Source organism: Phyllostomus discolor, chromosome 3 (genome assembly GCF_004126475.2).
Source record: "Phyllostomus discolor isolate MPI-MPIP mPhyDis1 chromosome 3, mPhyDis1.pri.v3, whole genome shotgun sequence".
Lineage (NCBI taxonomy): Eukaryota > Metazoa > Chordata > Mammalia > Chiroptera > Phyllostomidae > Phyllostomus > Phyllostomus discolor.
In genome coordinates, this window is record NC_040905.2 from 154,631,528 (window position 1) to 154,652,444 (window position 20,917).

General features: G+C 38.3%; 1 protein-coding gene across 5 annotated transcripts in view; it reads left to right on the top strand.

The window, feature by feature from the left end:
- The window catches only part of MPDZ (multiple PDZ domain crumbs cell polarity complex component), a 162,494-nt gene that overhangs the window by 98,816 nt on the left and 42,761 nt on the right, over positions 1 to 20,917 (top strand). For all 5 annotated transcript variants that reach the window (XM_036021592.1, XM_036021593.1, XM_036021594.1 and 2 more), the window contains 4 exons: positions 3,112 to 3,310; positions 10,261 to 10,365; positions 14,013 to 14,105; positions 20,408 to 20,585. In XM_036021592.1, coding sequence (XP_035877485.1) covers positions 3,112 to 3,310; positions 10,261 to 10,365; positions 14,013 to 14,105; positions 20,408 to 20,585 — 575 coding nt within the window. The remainder of the gene's footprint in view (positions 1 to 3,111; positions 3,311 to 10,260; positions 10,366 to 14,012; positions 14,106 to 20,407; positions 20,586 to 20,917) is intronic.

Here is a 20,917-nt window from a genome sequence, read left to right on the forward strand (position 1 = left end):
TGACTCAACTCTGTTCCTAATGATCTGTGACGATAAGCAGTATGTTAGAACAGTTCATATGAATGCAGAGTGTGATCCAAGACTGGTTAGCTCTGTACCGGAGATTCTGCTCCTTCCATGATGTAACCAACCAGTACCCTTTACAGTGATACCTCATTCCATTTGGTGGTGGCTGGGTACTCCCAACAGCAGCTGAATAGAAAATTACAGCAGAGAATTTCTACTTAGTTATACTATTTCTTATATATTACATTTAATAAAATTATATAAAATGTAAGCTAAAGAACTTTCTATAATTCACTAATTTTGAGACATAGATATAACAAAGCATGTCAAGTATTTCATCTGTCAATATTTCTGAAAGCATGTCACTAAAATAGTTCTATAGGCTATAAATAGGAGTTATAAGTGGGTTCCAAATTTAAAGTTTAAAATGTGATAAATTTAAGGAGACAGTTTTCTGTTTATATTATATCACTATCTTTAATACTCAGATGTGTATGTGGACCTTTAAGAAGAGGTTATGGAATGCAGCATTTCTCATACTTCATTGGCCATAGAACCCATTTTTTGACCAACTCATAAAACAGATTTTGTAAAGCCCATATAAGAAACTCTATTCTAGTATATTTACTCAACTATCAAACATTCTTTTTTTTCTCTGTATTCTAGCCACTGTGTATAAACTCATGTTCTATGAGTTTAAGAAAATTAGCTAGTTAATACATAAAGTCCTAAAAGCATTACATATAATGATAGACACTCATACATAGAACATTGAAGGTTAAAAGAGGAAATAGCTTATCCCTACTCTCAGAGTGTGTGGTGAAGTTTACACAGGTTTCAAAGAGGAGAAGATATTTGATTTAGTTGTTGAAAGAGAAGTAGAGTTTTACCATGTAATTGAAGAATTGGGAAAAGCTGGAATCGACAAGAGCTAAGGAAGAGAAATGTGAAGCATTACTGAATTTTGTTTGGTATGAAGTGTGATGCGAAGGTGAGCAAAGTGAGAATTGAGGTTAAAGGACGGCTAGGTGGGAGGCAGCTGCTGGGTGGGCCGTGTGCAGGACACAGGACTTCTGTTGTAACACTGGCACAGCTCAAAGTCCTATACACAGTGGGGATGCAGGGCAGAAGAGTGACATGGTGGGATTTGTGTTTTAGGAAGATCATTCTGGCATAGGTTGTGAATTACATGGAAAACAGTAGGAAGGCTCTTGTCAGAGCCATGATTTGAGTACATCTGATTTTATAATCTGACCTCTGAAAAGTTTTTATAAGTACTTTTATAGCTTTATATCTCTCTTTATCTGGTTTAATTAAAGGAACTTATAGCACACGATTTTTTGTGATTTAACATTATTTTATGTAAAGTGTTAACTTAAAAAGTTTTTATATTTTCGAAGAAATAGAGTGAGGGTAGGATAAGAAGGGAACATTAATTCAGGGGAGGTTTGTTGTGAATGCCTTTTTGAGGAAGCGACATTAAAGAGTGAGGAGCTAGCTGTGCAGGAGCGAATGAAAGAGGCCGTCAGTCTGAAATGGGGAGAGGCTAGGTGAGTTCTGAAACACAGTGGCTGGAGCACAGGGAGCCAAGGAGGTCATTGTATTGAAAAAGGAAGGGTGCATGTTGAAGGGGCCCTATAGACTGTGCCGGGTATTGTAGGTATGCTGTATACTAGCAAAAAGGGGAGTTATCAAAGGGTTGTTAGCAAGGGAGGGATATGATGTGACTTATCTCTTTTGAATGATCCCCCTGCCTGCTGTGAGAAGAACGCTGTGGAAGCCAGGAGACCAGTTTGGAGGCTGTTTTGAGAGGTGAGGCAAGAGAAGGTGCTAGCTCAGTATAGGATTAGTAAGGAAATGGAGGAAGACATATGGATTCAAGGTAAGTTTTGGAGATGGAAATAACAGGACTTGGTGATGGATTAAATATAAGAGGTGAGAAAGAGGTAGTAATCAAGAATGTCTTCAACATATCTGCCTTGAGTAATGGAGAGTAGTATTGTGGCGTCAGCACCAAAAAAGGGGAAGACAAATGGAGAAATAGGGGAGGTAGAGACTTGGAAATTTGACTTTATACATACTAAGGTTGTATTTCCTATTGGTCATCTAGGGAACATGTCAGGAGGGCAATTAAACATCCAAATCTGGAGATTGTAGAACTTCAGGTTCAGATTTGAAGATAAAATGGGAATAGAGTAGAATTAAGCTCACAGCAGTTTAGTTCAATAGACTACTATACATTCAGGCACCGTGATAGGCACTGAGAGTAAGACTAATACACACTTCTTGAGGTTAGTAATTCTGTGTTATGCCTTTATATCTCAAGCCACCAACATAATACTTGGCACATAGTAAGCACATAATAAGCATATACTGAATGAACATATGATTTGGGAATAAAGTAACACAGTTTCTCAATTTATTGAACTAATTTTCCATCCATGGTCCTCTCCTTCATTCTTTGATACATGTCCAAGGAGAACTCCTTTTGGTTTGCAGGCGGGCACTCAATCCACTGAGCCACACCAGCCAGGGCGAGATGAATTCCTATTATAAAATTCATTCGATATTGTCAAAATATTCTCCCTGGCAGTGCTTTCTGTGTAAGGGTAACACATCAAATAGCCTAAGGTGCATTCATTGCCCTGTGGACCTGTTTAATCTTTAATGTATTCAACAGGGAGCATCTGTTTCTAGACATAATTTCACACTTTAAAATTTACTTTAAAATATTTTTGTTAGAAAATTTTCTTTCACTTCAATTGTTTATTATTGGCTGAAAAAGTTAGCTCTGCCTGGCCAGTTGCTCAAGAGGTAGGAACTTTGTCCCATAAACCAAAAGGTTGCGAGTTCGATTCCCAGTTAGGGTACATGCCTATGCATGGGAGGCAGCCGATTGATGTTTCTCACATCCATGTCTCTCTCTCTGTCTCTCTCTCTCAGCCCCACTTCCATTCCCCTCTCTCTAAAATCAATAATAAAATATACTTGGGTGAGGATGAAGGAAAAGTTACTCCTAATTCATAGGGGTTATGTGACTTTCAAAATAAGATGAATTTGAAAGTCGCAAAGTTAATGCATATCTCTGTTCCTCCATTACCATAGGGATGACAGTAAGTGCTAATAAAGATGGCTTGGGAATGATTGTTAGAAGCATTATTCACGGAGGTGCCATTAGTCGAGATGGCAGGATTGCTGTTGGAGACTGCATCTTGTCTATTAATGAAGAATCTACCATCAGTTTAACCAATGCCCAGGCACGAGCCATGTTGAGAAGACATTCTCTCATTGGGCCCGACATAAAGTAAGTATCATTTGGACCCTGCTTTGTCTTGGGAAATTCAGGAATTTCATATCATTGATCAGAGTTGTTTTTTTTTTCTCAGAACATACTTCTGTTTGATATACAAAAATTACTTATTTAATATAAGTCACTTAAGAATTTGACTGTTCCTGAATAGTTCTTGATTTTAGATAATCACTTTAGGATAACAATGTGGAAATATTTTAGGACTGTGCATGTGTGCCTCATACCCTCTCCCCCCAGATGGAGTAACTGCCCCTTCCTGTGGGGGCAGCTGTGGAGATGAAGACATGGCTGCAGGTGGACAGCAAAGCGTAAAGGTGACCTGTGAGGGGCTGCAGTTCAGACCAAGGGGGAGGTTCCAAAGAGGACACACAGTGGTTTTAATGAAAGGCACACATGAGTAGCAACAGGACACTCTCGGAGGGCAGTACCCAGAGCAGCCACATGCTGGATGTGTTCCCCGGCCCCACAGGGAAGCTGCAGTGGTAGCTGCACAAGAGAAGTTCCTGTGTTTGAGCATATTTCCTTATTTGAGAGCAACTTCAACTAGATCAGCAGAGGAGAAGTTATTGATAGGCACAACTGTGTGCAAATGGTTGCCCCGGGCATCACATATAGCAGCCCCGACCTCACAATACCCGATGTCATGCCACTGGCACAACTAGCTGTCAGCCACACAGTCGGTGCCAACATGACTGACATGACTTCTGAAGTCAGAGAAGAGAATGGAGTTGGCCAGGCTGCTTCCTTTGAAGTTTGCACAGTTGTCCATATACAGTCATGACAAAAACAGCCCCACTTGAAACTTGCCACAGGCCATGCTTTTTATCTACAATTATGCCCCTCGTCCTATGCAAGAGAAGATCTGTTTGCACACTGGGAAGACCTGGTGTTCTCCCTGAGACCCCTAGGGGACCCAGCGCTGTACCTGCTTGTGAAGTGATGGACGTTCCTGTGTTGGAGGCAGAGGACAGGAAGAGCCCAGCAGCCACAGAGCTCCGTGAAGAAGGTGACCAAGATCAAGTCAGCATCAAGAGCCTTCCCGTGGTCTCTGAGGTGTCTGGGGCCACCTCTCTTGCTTCTGCTGGTGGGGAAGGAGTCTGAAAACATGCTTCATGCAAGTACTCTGTGCTTAGGGACACACTGTCTTTCCTCACCTGGGCACCAGCAGTGTCTGGCCAGAGTGCAGCACCAGGGGCCGCAGCAGTGACACCCAGGGGCAGTGTGAATGTGGTGACAGGGAGGGACATGTCTAGCAAACCTGTTTCAGAGATCTTGCAAGGTCTAGGAGCTGGACCTGTCATCTCAGCTGGCAGAGTAACGGCAACATGAGTGAACAGAATGGAGGCAGAGAGTCCCCCAATGCCAGGCTGAAGCCCCTTCCTAGGAAGAGAAAAGAAAAGGAGAAAACTCCCACCAAAAGGTCTTTCCATTCTGGTAGGAGGTGGGAGGACACAGCAATCCTAAGATCCCATGGAACCACTCAGGGAGATCAAAAGGGAGGACCAGAGCAGCCCAGATGGCCAAGGACATGGGTCCTCACTCCAGAAATACAGCAGCCTCAGTGTCACCCAGAAGGGGTCTAGATTATCTCAAAATCAAAGGAGGAGATGATCTAGAACTAGGTCAGTGGGGGTGGCACAATTCAGACATTTGTTCCCTCATCTGTCCCCCATCCTGCAGCTCTCCCAAGGCGAGGGGGGAAGGCTGGCCATTTGTGGAACTTGTGTACATCCACTGGAGTGGATCTCTAGTGTTGTGATCCAAACAATGTTGCTTTTCTTTTTTTAATTTTAATTTTCCAATGATTCTTGCAAAAACCTTAGGCGTGAGATAAATGATATCTCTCACAGAACAGAAGGGGTCCACCCTTAGGATCTTACAAAAAAGTTTTGATTGGCTCTCAGTGTAAGGAATTGTGTACTGCTTGTTTGACCCGTGTGGATCCTAAGGGCCAATGATTACTGGCCAATCATTTAAGGGCCAGTAATGGTGAAAATCATATAGAACACCACCAGTCTGAGCAGTAATTCCCCTTGTTGAATCTCATGATCCAGGAGATTCATCAGTAGGTTGATATAGTCTGAATGTTGGTCATGTAGGGTCTTTTGGGGGCAGTGCCTCAACTGTCCCATAACCCCATAATGTACCTAAAGCATGTTATATATGTGGTTTCATTTTTAAGTCACAAAGCATTTCTTGAGCCAACATAAAAATTAGTTCATGACTTTATTGTCCCACCTCATCGATGTAATAGTTTGGCTTTTCCCTATAACATTAACCATTGAGTCTTTGTGTTTACTGTGTAAGGGATGACATAGTAAGAGCTCAGGGAAAGATTGTTGACCTTAAACTGATGCAGTGATTACTGGTTGGTGGACTTTTTTGTATTAATGCTACTTTATTGACTGCATTCTGTATTATTCTTTTGCAAAGTACATATTGTAAGAGCTTAAGTAAGAAAAATAATATCTGCAATCTGGTTTTCATTCTGTCTTCAATAAAAAGTAGAAAATCTCTACTGCTTAGAGTAGATTCTTCTCATAAAAAAGTATTATTTTGAGGCAGAATTTTACTAAGGGACTTTTATATTTTGCATGCCTTTTAACTTTTATTGTATGATGGAACAGATTATCAGATCCTGTGACAGTCCCTCAATTATTTTAAGAATAATGTGAGTACAAGTGAACATCATTAAAAATATCAGTGCCTCTATACTAAGAAAAAAGAGAAACTTTGAATGCTTTTCTCATCCCTTGTGGTCCAATGTCCATTTCTTTTGCTTAAATGATGAATGATATATGAGGTCTGTCCAGGAGGTGCCCAGCCATGTAATATGAAAAATAGAGACATTTACTGAAGAAGATACAAGATACAAGAAACATTGTACACAGAACAATGATGCCTTAGTCCTCTTCAAAGTAGGCGCCTTGGGACCTCACACAGTTCTCCCCATTGCCATCAGCTGCCCTGTAGTATTTTCCTGAATCTTATCAAAGGTCTGAAATCTCTTTTCTTTTAAAGATGATTTTAATTTTGGGGAAAGCCAGAAGATGCAAGGCACATATACACACACTCACAAACATACCATCATAACAGTTTGATTTCTTCTGAAGCGTCCTACTGTTCCTGTGATTCAGATGGTTTGACCCATTGGGTGCATGGTAGAGAGAAATTAGAATCATAATGTTTTTCAGAAAAAAAAATTGTTAACTGATAAAACAAATAGTGATTTAGATTGGCCAGGGCTGAAGAGCGTATTCCACACATTTTGCATAAAGTGTTTTGGCCCCGTGCCTTCCAGATCACTTGCTTTCATGAAATTGAAAGTTTAGAATTACCTTGAAAGCCACGTGAGGAATCCTCCCAGAAGGCCCCCATTACTCCAAATGGAGCCATGCATTGCCTCTGGCTAATTAGGCTTTGTAGTCATTGCCTGGATTTGGGTTCCATCCATGTTTCTTCCTTTTATTTCTGTTTATGAACCAAGCTTCATCTGGGGCAGTGGTAGAGATGTGTATTGGAGGGACTTAAAAAAAAAGATTTAGTGGACCAGTTACATAACTGATTGGTTTTAGGAAAAGCACTGCTTGTCCAGGCAATGCACTCTGGATTTCTTTTTAGCCTTTTACCATAGAGAGCTAGGAACTTGGTGAGTGTGCATTCATGCATGCCTGTGTAGATAATTTGAGTTTCAAGAGTTCAAGAACAGCCAGTTTAAGTTCCAGGTTTCATTATTTTCTGTGGAAAACCAGATGTGAAGCCTCACCAGAATGCATTCTGTTTCACTTCTCACTCCACCTTGCCAGGAGCTCTTATATTTCTGTAATAATAGAAAGGGTTTTGAGCTTAGCGGCAGCTGCTTGTAACATCTGCCAGATAATTACTGAGCTGAATCAGAATTCACCTGCCTTAACCTAAAGTGTGGGATGAATTCCTGATCAAGGAATAAAAGATTGATTGCAGTTACATTTTTCCATGCTTGTTAATAATCATTGCTATAGACACCAGTAAAGAGCAGATGCTTTTCTGGGGGAGGTGTAGAAGGGAGGGAGGTGGAAAGGGGGAAAAACAACCAGGAGCACCCACTTTTAACTACATATGTGTGCATCTCATATTCAGCACAAGACAGTGACATTTGTTAACACAATTGTAAAAAGATGCCACGGCGTATGCTTCACATTCTAGATTTTCTACAGCACCTGCTGATGATCGAGCCCCCTTTTATGTGTGAGTATCGGTGAGTCAAAAAGCTCATTATGGCTGTGTGTTACAACTTGTCTGTGAAAACCATTTCATGCTTTTGTAACATTCTGATGCAGGGAAAGATCCAGATATAGATTCAGTGTATAGATTTTGGCTTTTTTTTTCTTCATTTACATAGGAACAAAGATGTGAGATTGTTACATTTTTCACATTGCGCTAGTCATTGTGAACCTATTTGAAAATCATAGTTTTCAACTCCTAAGCGTTTAAGTTCCTTTGTCAGGGAACAGTCCTGTCTGCGTGTGCAGGTGTGGGCCCTGGATGAAGAGCCATATCACATTTCAGCATCACTGATATTACACTTTTTCTTCCACTCCACATCTAACCAAAGGTTATTTTACATTTAAGAATTCTTTAACACAGCTCTCAAACAAGCAGTTTCGGTGTGTTTGTGCAGTTCGTATATAGTGCTGCTCTTCCCGGTAAGATGGAGGTTTTGCGTGGCTCTGTGAGCAGGCGTGAGTGGGGGCTGCTCCGTGTGTGCTGCTGCACTGTGGGATGCTGTGCACGTTGGGCTAAATATTTGTGGAAGCTCTGCCTTCTGTAACCTTTCTCACTGTGACCTAAAATATCAGGAAAATATTTGTAACGCTCCCCATCCCTCACCCTTTGCTAAAAAAGAAAACCACCTTTGAACAAATACAGAGGAAAATACCTTTAAACATTATTTGATACAGAAATATCTTTTTCCTTCTCAAGCCAGTTGAAAAATTAAATACTTTGAACTAATTATCATTATTTTCACTATCATGTTTTAGCTTCCTCCCCTCACACCTCCCCCTGGCTTTTTTTTTTTTTTCCCTTAAGGTTTTACTTACATGTCTTCAACCACATTGGATCTTCAGAAATGCCAGTTTTCTTGAACAGGCTTGTCAGGCTTGGGGTTTTTTGTTTATCTTAATTTTTTGTATAAAATACAATTAGTCTTTCTTTCCAGTATCGTGTGTTAGATATTTTGACTCATTATTTTTGAATGAATAAATATAAATTTACTATTCAATATCCATGGTCCAGCACACATAATGCCCCTTTTATTACAAAATCTTGTATTACAAAATCATAAGCATGTAATTCTGTAAGATAACAATGTCACACTTAAGCACACCATATGACATTTTAGGTGAAATGTTCAAATTGCTGTCCATCTCATGCGAGACATTCACGTACCCTACCAACCACACTTAAGCAGGCGTTACTTCTGCTGGACCCTGTATTTTAATACCATGGAAAAGGTATTTTTATCGATGAATAGACTAAGGTCCAAATTAGAATGCAACTCTCTCACCCAGCCTAGTCCTAAATCTAGGTTCCTGCTTCATTTTGTAAACCTCTATGTAAAAATGTTATGAAGAGATTCCCAGAGGTCCTCGGATTTTGCCAGGGTGATCAGGTGTGACAGGGCTAGCTGATATCCTGTCAGAACACTGGTATTATGCATCTCAGTTTACAACATCCTCATAAAAAGCAGTGTCCTTTCTGCAATTGAGCGGTGGTGATTCACCTTCTCGTCACACTCCTGATGAGTAACAGAACTGTGTCTTCTGATTCCAAATCTAAGTGACTTCATAGAGTAAATGTTTTTTATAGAATAACCAGTATACTGAAATTACATGCCTTCTTTACTCAATAAATTATGACATTGGTGTAATTCTTATTTTATTATAACATAAAAGATAATCCTTTCATCCTTGCACCCCAGTGCTAAGGTTTTAATAGTTATTGTCTTTATGGGTAAGTTATGGATAGCTGGTTTAATAGTCTTTATAATTTTTACATGGTGCATTTTTCTGTGTATTTCTTTTTCCAGTTGTGCAAACATGCTGAACTGGCTGCAAATGCTTGCCTTTTCATTAATTTGAGTATCTTGGAACAGCCCACTGAAACAAGTGTATCAACTATAAAGCCTGATAGGGCAGCCCTGAACTTGAATTTTCAAGTGTCACTGTCTAAACATTATAGCAGTAGTCAGCATCTGACTCAGTACCTCCCACATTAGAGGCATTCAGCCAGTACTTGTTGAATTTGTAAGTGACCATTCAAGTTTAAACAATAGGTTTTTTCTGAAACCAAAATGAACTTATAAGAAGTTGCTACAAATTAGTAAGAGTATCTTTCCATAAACTCTAACAGCTTAACTTCAGGCTTGGAGTGTTCATAACTTAATAGAACTAACATTTATTTTTTGATAATACTTGTTAATATCCATAATTAAGTATGCATTGTAGAAGACTTCAAAATTATTTACATAAAATAAAAACTCAGTGTTTTAATAGTGTATGCCTAATTTGTTCCTGCTAAGGAAACCAAGGCTTTTTGGATGAAATCAATGTTACTACTGACAATTCTTTCCCTAAGAATTTATAGATCTTTCTAAGTACAAAAAGTTGTTTTACCCTTCTCATTTGGAAATATTAATAATGTTGTTTTCCTCCCCCATGTGATTATTGGTTAAACACATAGTTTATTTGTAGCACTTTAAATTTTAATTTCTGTTACTTTTACTATAGGACACTTTTTCTGTTGAAGTTTGGATTCTCTGATGAGTAAGCTGATTAAATGAGTTGTGTGAAACAGTAGGGATGAAGGGACAATATAATTTATTTCTATATTTTGGAAGCTATCCCTAAGAGTTAGCCAAAGCTTTGCTTCCCTTTGTTTTCATGGATTATGTTCTGTTCCAGAATTACTTATGTGCCTGCAGAGCATTTGGAAGATTTTAGAATAAACCTGGGACAACAACCTGGAGGAATAATGGCACTGGATATTTTTTCTTCATATACTGGCAGGTAAATGAAACAGTAAATCTACTACAATGCGTGAATAATGTAGACGACATTATATGTAAAGGAGAGTTTTGAGTCCACAGTAAAGAGGACCAGCAATGAAAGAAACTACCTTTCTTTCAACATAAAAAAAAAAAATTTTCATCCTCCCCCCATACTTAAGCAATTATGACATAGTGTGGAAAATATAAAAATTCCACTAAAATTGCTTCTAATTATACCACTAAATATAGGTAGCACTTTTAACATACTGAGTTTGGAGGAATTCACCCTACGTATGAGTATTATTCATTAATTCCTTGGAAGCTACAGTTTGTTTAGTATTTTATCATGCTTTTTCTCTTTGTAAGTATTTTGAAGCATCTTCAGCATTTTTATTTATTCCTTTTCTTAACATACATACAGATTGAGAAATATTTTAATAGCTACTTTTTACTCTAATTTTAGAGAATGTACACCTGAATGTCTTTATATACTCACACACATATACATGCACACACATGTTTGTATACACACATGCACACGTGCATATACGCACACGCACACTTACACACGTGCACACACGTGTGTGCACATAAACATGTGTGCGCACATATACACACGTGTGCATGTGTATGCACGTGTGCACACATATACACACATATATACATACACACATTAGGAAGAAGAGAGCATATACCTTTTAAATGCTCTTGACACACAATGTAGTAAGAACAGGAAAAAGTTGCCTTTTTTTCCCTTAGGAAAGTCAGGAACTAGGTTTTGGTGCTTCTGCTGAGTTTAAGACAGGGAGAAAAATAATGTGAAATTGCTTTTCCAGGTAAAATGTACCATTTTACACTCTCAGCTGTGGGCCTGTTTTTTTTTGTTTTTTTTTTGTTTGTTTGTTTTTTTCAGTTGCACTGGCAACCGAGTACCAGCTTTCTCTTTAGGCATGCAGCAGAGCATAGGTGGCTTTGTAAATACTCTGGGATCTTCTCAGAAGTGTTCTACTGTTCCCCAGAGAACGTTAGAACATCCCTGAACACTTTGGTCCCCAGTGACTCTGCAGGATCACAATATGACATCACTGTTCCCTCTGCAAACTGCACATGAGTGCAGTGATACAGAAAGTGTTAGGGAAGGGAAGGTGTGTGTTTAATACAGGGAAGGATCGTCACGGCCTTGAGGCCTCATGCATTTTATGGGAAGAGGAGTATTCACCCTACCCTGTCTGTACAAAGCTCAGCCACACTCTGTTCTAGAATGTCTTTCTCAGGGTTAATGGCATGAATTGATTAGAGCTCCCTGATGCTTTCTGTCAGAATGCTAAAAGCAGTTATTCCACTATCCTTCGGAAATGTCATTTTGAATGGTTTAATTAAAGAATATCCCAAAGTAACATCATATTCTTTTAAGCACCAAGGACTTAAATATACTCAAAATGTATTAGGGAGAGAGAGGCCCTTGCAGCACTGTGCCTCCTGCAGCAGACCAGGGAATGGCCTAGGTGGTGCAGTGTTGTGACTGGCTGCTTCACTGCAGAGCAAGTGTATTTGCTATTAATAGAAGGGCGCTCAAAACAAAACATCTGCATTTTATGGAGGAGGAGTCTGCACCAGAGAGAGGTTAACTACCTTGCCCAAGTAACATATAGTTAATAAGTGGCAGAGCCAAGATTGGAATGTAAACAGTCAGGCTCCGTGTTTTGAACCATTGGATCCAAAGAAAGAGTTGCCCAAGCCCAGGATAAAAATATGGGCAGCATAGCATGTAGGTTAAGAGCTGAGGTTTTATAGTAAAATGAGCTCAATTAAAAGGTTAGTGCTACTTTACTGTGTTACCTTGTGCCAATGTCTGGCACCTAAATGCACATGTAAAGGGGATTTTTATAGTTGACAGAAATGTTATTGGTATTCAACAACACTCCTGGCTGAGTGAGTGCAAGAGGAAGAGAATCAGTCCATTCTCTTCTTTGGAACACAGGACACGTGAGCCCCGCAAACCATACCTAGGATGCGTAAAGAATAATCAACACATGAATAGGAGCATATCTCAGATAGGGAAAGGATTCCAGACTGCAGAATCACTTGAAGAGAATGACTTCTTTGTATCAGAGGATTCAGGATGCTAGTCTTCTTGCAGCTAAAGAAGCATGAGCCTGTGAGACTCTGAGTGTTTCTGACTAGCCCTATAGGTGAGAGTCCAGGGGTGAGGACCTCCACCCAGCCCATGGCTGTCACTGAATATTTTAGCGACTCTTTCTAAGTTCTTCTTGTCTGCCTTCCACACCTGCTGCTTCTGTAATACTCTTTCCAGTTACATTCCAGAGCGTCAGTCCTAGTTTTCATCTCTCTGCCGTGTATCATCTGGATAACAGCTTCACTCAGACGTCTCACTTTCAGTCTTAGTATCACTTTTAAAATCCCCTCTTTTGTGACTCCATTCCCAACAGTCCTGTCCCACTGTCTGCCTTAGACTCTCAGAACCCCAGCATCATGCACAGCCTAGTTTCTCCATTTGCACGGGAGGGAAATTCCAACACACAACCAATGGGCAGGACGTATAGGCAGACAGACTTCCTTTTAATAGTTCAAAACAAAACAAAACAAAACTAACAATCAGGTCAAAGAAAAAAATGGGAAATTTATGTAAGAGCCTGGACATCTACTTGCCAAAAATGTTGTGAAGCACATTCAAATGCAGATGAATTATTGGATTAACAACTTCTGACCTCAGAGTCTAAAGATTATGTCATTTGACAGAATTTGGTATTCCTTCCAGTGGAGAATGGATAAAATTTGAGAATATACTTTCTTTTGAGTCTTTAATTTCTGTAAAAATCAGCTGAAAATAATTTTTGAATCAAGATTTGTTTTAACCTCTGCTTTCAATTGAATATATGAAAATTTCTCTAGAAATTCAATTTCTTCTAACAACGTAAGACACCATAATTGATTTAACTATTTTCTGTGGCCCTTATGGTACTTGACTGGACACATTTTGTTATATGCCTGGCATTTGGCAAAATCTGGACTCCTACCAAAATTGAAAAGTGGCCTTGGACACGGGTGCATTGTAAACTGCTTCCTGTATGGAGTGGTCTATGTCTGACCCCCCTGGATAGGCTGGGGGTGGACCACAAGCATTTTCATCTTTCTTCAAAAGTTGAAGGGAATGAATTGGTCCATTCTTAGGAAGCAGAGATGCTAAACTCCTGGCTTAATCAGAAGTTCTTTAGGTCAGGGGTCATCAGCCAGGGCTGTGGGAGCTTATAACTCATATGGTGCCTCTATCTTCCTGCAGATGGTAGGTATATTTAAAAAAATACCTGTCAAATAGTTTTTCTTTAAAATTCTGTATCTGTCCCCTTCTCTTTTCATTTATTTTCCCATGTTTTACCAGGAAAGAGACTAGATAAGACACCTAGTGTTCAGCTGTATCTTCAGACTAAGTTAGGGAGGGTAGGTTGGTTCTAATGTAAGTTTCTTATTTTGTTTGATAAAATTTTTATTTTCCCCTTAATGTAAACTATTACATACCACATGGCTAAATGTGGTGAGGCTAGAAAGCAGTTCTGCCTTTTTAGCCAGATCAATCAAGGACATATACGAAAGCCTTGCATGGGGTTACTAGGATTTGGGTGTACTCAATGTGTAACTCTTTCACAGAGACATTCCAGAATTGCCAGAGCGAGAAGAAGGAGAGGGAGAAGAAAGTGAACTTCAGAATGCAGCGTACAGCAATTGGAATCAGCCCCGGCGGTAAGCACTGTGTCTATCTTCAGCCTACTCAGTGTTTAAAAATAGGAAGGTGTGGTTTCAAGTGCTGGATTACAGCTTTATACTGTGACATTGAGCAGGTCATTTAATACACCTGTGCTTCTTTATGTGTAGAGAGGTTCAGAAGATAATATAGATCACACAGGGTTAAAACTAACATGTATGTGAGAGTTTGGCATGTATTAGGGAGTACATAAAATTAAACATTGGTGGTTAGAAGGGTTATTTTCTGTAGAGTTTAATCTTAGGTATACCATCAAATGTTAATTTAAAATTTCTCTAGCATTTGTAGAAACAATATATTCAGAACATGTGTGCCATATGATCCTGTGTTAGTAGCGTCTTGTCACTGTGGGCTGTTGCTGTTCAAACCCGTGTTTGTCTATAACCGATTTCATATGTAATGGACAAGATGACTGTCCTAAATATGCTCAGATGTATCATTGTACATCACTAAGGCAGGTTTTTGTGTTCATACTAAATAAAATCAAATTCACTTTAGTAGAAATGTATTGAGTTCTGGTTATGGACCCAGATGAGAAGCAGATGATTTTATGGTAACAGGGAAATATAAGACATAAATCTTGCCTTTGAAGAAATTGTACTGTACTTGGGTAGGTAACATACAGAGATGCACAATGTAATTAAATAAAAATAATAAGGTATTTTTCCTTAAGTGTAAAATGTAAATAATCACTGGACACTCCCTCTGAGCAGATCTAAAGATGACCATCATAGTTGTGCCTTATACTGAGTAAAAACTTAATATATATTTTACAACAATGAATAAGTAAAATGCTCAAGGAGAGTAATTTATAGTCTTCAGAGACATATAGTTTCATGATTTTTCTTGCTTACAGAAGAATATGAAGCAGCAGTCATCACACTGAAACATTTTCTGGGTTGATTCATGTTTAAAGTATAGAAAATGTACATTGCTTTCACACACACACACAAAAAAACCCTATAAGCATTTCCAGCCATCCAAAACAGCTTCTTGATATGAATTATTTTTTTATTGGTGTTCAAGTACAGGCATCTCCCTTTTCCCCCACCCCACCCACCCCCACCTCCTACCCTCAATCCTACCCCCCTTTCTATTTGTCCATATGTCCTTTATAGATGTTCCTTGATGACCCTCCGCCTTTTTTCCCCTGTTATTCCCCTCCGATTACTGTCAGTTCATTCTTTATTTCAGTGTCTCTAGTTATATTTTACGTACTTGTTTGTTTTGTTGATTAGGTTCCACTTATAGGTGAGATCATATGGTATTTGTCTTCCACCTCCTGGCTTACTTCATTTGAATTTTTAAAAAGCTGCTTAGCCTGCTTAAAGAAATCACAGTCTCTACATTATCCATATTGAGAACAGAATATAAATGCTAGGTCTGTGGCAAAAAAAAAAATATATATATATATAGTGTAAGATGTTAAGTTTCTCATTTGAGGGTGGAAGCGCAATTGCCAGATGAAATTATTTTGTAGCTGGTGGCCATAGTGATGGACTTGAGCTTTGTTGGAGGACAGTAATCACAGGGAAAGCAGAAGATAGGGCAGCAGATTTAACAATATTATGGGAGGAAAAACCGTGTTTGGAAGGCACTGTGCAAAATGTTTGGAGTCAGTAAGAGCTGTGTTTGAATTCTGACTTTGACACTAAGATGAGTTGTTGAATTTCTGCTAGGCCTCAGTTCCTTCATCTATAAAATGGGATTAATAATAGAATCTTTTAAATTAGGAGGGTGGAGAGAATTTACTGTGATAATTCATTTAAAATTCTTAGCATATTGCCTGGTACGGGAGCACTCAGTCAGTGGCTGGCCTTGTCAAACATCACCACCACCACCACCACCACCATCATCATCACTGACAACTAAGCAAAGAGAAGGTGTTGAACACTGAAATCATTATGAAATTTTCTTTTGAGAAAGAATGAATGTAACTTCTAGACAGGAATATTTTCTAATTTTATCCTAAATTTTAACCTTCATATTTGCCTAGGAGATGTCTCTAAAAGTAGTAACTACGTTTAGAAAGAAGATGTCTTGAGTTTTCATAAGTTTTAAAAATGATACTTCTGTAAAGAAGCACTAAAGTACTTTGGGGGAAAATTTCATTGATTATTATGTTCACAGAATATTATGAGGAAACTTACCAAAATAACCACACCTTTTGGTAAATGAGGAGCACATGTTATGAATATTCTTTATATCATTGGAATAACATTTATTCATGCATTCAAAAAATTGTGCTTTGTGTGGAAATAGAGAATACTTTTTAGCGAAGTGTAAAGTTTAAAATTGCAAATAAGTTGTGTTAGTCTTATTTTGCACGTGGTTTTGATTTAAAATATTGGTGCCATACTGTTTTATATGTCATTTTCCAGCTTGCTTACTTTTTTCTCATCCCAGTATTTTAAAGACATGTTATGATTCCTAAAGATCTATTAATTCAATTTAGTTGTTGTAGTGCACTTAAATATATAAATATACCACATTTTATTCTCAAATTGAATTTTGAATAGTTGAGAGTTATTCACTATTATAATAATTCTATAGGAAACCTTATAGTTATCTATGAGAATTTATCTAGGTATATACCCAAAAGTGGAATTGCTGGTTCATAGATTTAAATGTATTATTTACTTTCTTAGAAGTTGTCAACTTGTTTTATAAGATGGCTGTATCAGTTTTTCTTCTTTTTCCAATATGTGAGAGTTCCCTTTTCCTTATACCCTTATTACTTCATCATATGGTTATTTAAAAAAAAAAAAGGGTTTTGTCAGTCTGATGGGCAGAAAATGGTGCTGTGTTCTAACAAACAACATGTAGGTATAACAGGATTGAGGTGGCAGAGCTTGTATTTGCCCATTTGTGATATGGATTAAGTTTGATGTGTTGCTTAATCACATTGCTTCAGTAATCATAATCATAATCATAATAAAAGTGATATAGACTTACTGGTTGTTTACTGTGTGTCAAAGCTTTGTTTTGCACTTTATGTGTTTTCATTAATTTAGTAATTACAGCAACAGTCTGATGTAGAGATTCTTATTGGCTCCATTTGACAGATGAGAAAAGCAAGGGAGAGACTAAAGAGATTGCAGAAGGTCACTCAGTTGTCAAGTAGCAAAAGAGTGGGACTTGAACCCAGGGACTTAGTTAGAGCTTAGACAGCCTGGCCTCAGAATTCTGTTTCACTTTTGCTTTTCTGAATTTCATTCTATTTAAATCTCTGTATAAGTCTACAAAAGGCTGCCATTTTTATGTAAAACTAACTCCATACACAATCTATCAAGTTTTTCTTTTACGGGTCTTCTTCTTTCCACGGAATGTTTGCCATGCTTTGTTCAGTGAATAATGAACCTGGTTCCTCAGCACTGCTCTCATTCTGGCAGTGCACCTTTGGTTATCTTCTCCAGTTTTTTCAGTTACAGCGTTTTTTTCTAGGGGGTGTTATTTGGAAGCACTGCTGTCTGTGCCAAACCCTTTGTAAGCATTTTGTGCTATTATCCAAAGGTTGTTTAACCCCTCTGTGCTTCTCCCCTTCTTCATAAGATGGGACTAATAGGCATGTCCACCCCATAAAGATGATGTGAGAATTAAATGAAATGTGTGGAACTTAGATAATAATGCTCAGCATGTGATCAGCCCTTAATGTTTGCTACTGCTATTATTTTTAATCAAGAAATTGTAAGACCCACTTTTTAATTTACACCAACCACAAAACACCTTAGGAGCTACTTCCTTTTTTTTCTTTCTTGTCTTTTAACTTTTTATTTCTTGGAAGAAGAATTGAGGAGTCCCACCCATGTATTCTGGCATCTTAAATATTAATACAGTGACTAACTTTACTGACCTATTTACTTTGCCATTTTACTGTAGGAACTGCTTTAGAGACAAGGAAGTTTGTTGTTTTTTGTCTTTCACAGAATTCCTAGAGTGAAAGAATGTGAGGAATGGAATTTTAAGCAGTTTAAACTATTCATACAAATTTTATAAGATAAGGATCATGGTGACATGTTTTTAAACTAAACAGGTAGGGTCTCTGGGATTGTAGATTTCTAATAAAGAAAAAAACTGTGGATCAAAGAGGTGTCTCATCATCTGACTCAGTCTGACCAGTAGCCACCCCTCACTCCACCTGGGGTGCTAGTTTATCCTCAGCCTCTTCTTATTGGGGTCTCCCTCCTTGCACTGGAGCCTCACTCCAACTTTTCCTCTCCTCTCTGAGCCCCTTGAATGTCAAGGTTGAGGGCATGTTGGCACCATGCTTTCTTCTCCTGTTTAATGTCCAACATTGTCTCCCTGCAGCAAGGAGCAGGTTGCAGTCTCACTATCTCTAGGTTCTCTGCTTGATATCTCTGTTTTCCTCCAGTTCCCTGAGCTGCTCCCTCATCTTGGCCAAAACCCTCACCGCCAATCAGCTTATCCTTATATCCCAACCTTTTCACAAGACGTGTACTTTCAGTCCATCCACAGCTCTTCTAAGATATTTGGATTTATGGTAAATGAGTTCATGTATTTATGTGTTTAGGGGAAGTGAATGCAAGATAGAAGTAGCAAGTGCCAAGGCCCCAAGGCAGGAGTGCATGTCTGTTGAATTTAGGAAATAGCAAGAAGATGGTGAGTTTGGAATAGACAGAGGAAAGAGGAGAGCCGTGGGAGATGCTGTTATGGAAATGGTAGTGGGATCAGATCATGTAGGATCTTGGCAGCCACTGACTATCAGTTACCAGATCTGCACTGGCAAGGAAGACTTGGACATAGGTCAGCTTCTAATGTAGTGAGTGCAGGAATGTTCTTTTTCTTGATTGGGTTGCTGAGCTTAGAACTGTCTTTTCAGGGGTAGCTGCATTTCTTGATTACTTGATGTCTACAATAGTAGAGGTCTTAAAAAAATGGTATTTTTAATATTGGCCTGTGCCCAGCCTGGAGTATGTAAGTCCAGTATTTACTTCAGATGACAAATGAGCTTCAGAAATGCATGAGTATTTATCAGAATGTGTAAGACACATAATTGGGAAGTATTTAAAATGACCTTGTTTTACTACTGGTCAAACTTTAGTAAATTGAGCAAGTAAGATTTGAAAAGTCAATATATAAAGACATTCCATTGAGTTTTAGAATATTATCATTTTTAACAATTTGAATCTTGTATAAGTGTGCAGATCAGTGACATTAAATACGTTCAGATTACTGTGTAGCCATTACCACCATCATCTCTAGAACCTCTTTCATTTTGTAAAATTGAAACTTGACTCATTTAATAACTCCTCATTTCCTCCTCTTCCCAACTTCTAGCAGCCACCCTTCTACTTATGTCTTGGTGAATGTGACTATTCTAGGTACATCAAATAAGTGAAATCATTATAGAGTTTGTGCTTTATCTCAATATTTGGCTTATTTCAGTTAGCATAATGTTCTCATGATTAATCTGTGTTGTAGAGTGTGTCAGAATTTCCTTTCTTTTTAAGTCTGAATAATATTCCATTATTTGTATATGCTATTTTTCTTATTCATGTCCTGTAGATGGACACTTGGGTTGCTTCTACCTTTTGGTTATTGTGAATGATGTTTCTATGAATATGGTTGTACAAATATATATTCATGACCATGCTTTGAATTCTTTTGGGTCTATATCCAGAAATGGAATTGCTGGATCATATACTAATTTTATTTTAAATTTTTTGAGGAACTTCCATACTGTTTTCCAGTAGTAGATAAAATATTATACATTGCTGCCAACAGTGCATGCTCAAGGGTTTAAATTTCTTCACAGTTTCTCTAATTTCTCCTTGCCAACACTTTTCTTTTTTGTTTTTTTTTTTTTACAGTAGCCATCTTAATGGGTGTGAGGTGGTATCTCATTGTATTGTAGTTTTGATTTGCATTTCCCTATGATTAGTGGTGTTAAGCATCTTTACATGTGCTTATGGGCCATTTGTATATATCTTCTTTGGAGAAATTTTTATTCAAGTTCTTTGTCCAGTTTTAATCATGTTTTTTATTTTTTTGTTGTTGAGTTTTAGAGGTTCTCTATGTGTTCAATCCCTTATCAGAAACTTTCTAATAATTTCTCTTATTCTTTGGGTTGCCATTTTACTCTAATGATAATATACTCTGATGAACAAAAGTTTTTAACTTTGTTGATGTCCAGTTATGCTATTCTTTTTGTTGTCTGTGCTTGTGGTGTCATTTCTTTTTTAAAAAAATGGCCAAATCCAGTGTCATGAACTTTTCCCCTGTTTTCTTATGAACTTAACATTGTGTTTATTTTTTACAGGGTTGAGCTTTGGAGAGAACCAAGCAAATCCTTGGGCATCAGCATTGTTGGTGGACGAGGGATGGGGAGTCGTCTAAGCAACGGTGAAGTGATGAGGGGCATTTTCATCAAGCATGTTCTGGAAGATAGTCCAGCTGGGAAAAATGGAACCTTGAAACCTGGAGATAGAATAGTAGAGGTACCCTCCACTGAGCTTTCTATGCTAACACTCTTTACCTGTTGCATCCTCTTTACCAAGGGAATCACCATCTTTACATTGGTTGCGCAACTGAACATTAGAGTAAAATGTGTTTGTGGTTAAAGCATTTAGATTTTTCTTTTTCTTATTTTTAAAATGTATTTAATCTTCACCCAAGGACATGCTCACTGATTTTAGAGAGAGAGGACAGGGAGGGAATGAGGGGGAAAACATCAGTGTGAGAAAGAAACTTGTATCAGTTGTCTCTCATCTTGAAGTTTGAGTGATACCAACCATTTTCAAAAACATTTGCCCTGAGAGAAAATAATTAA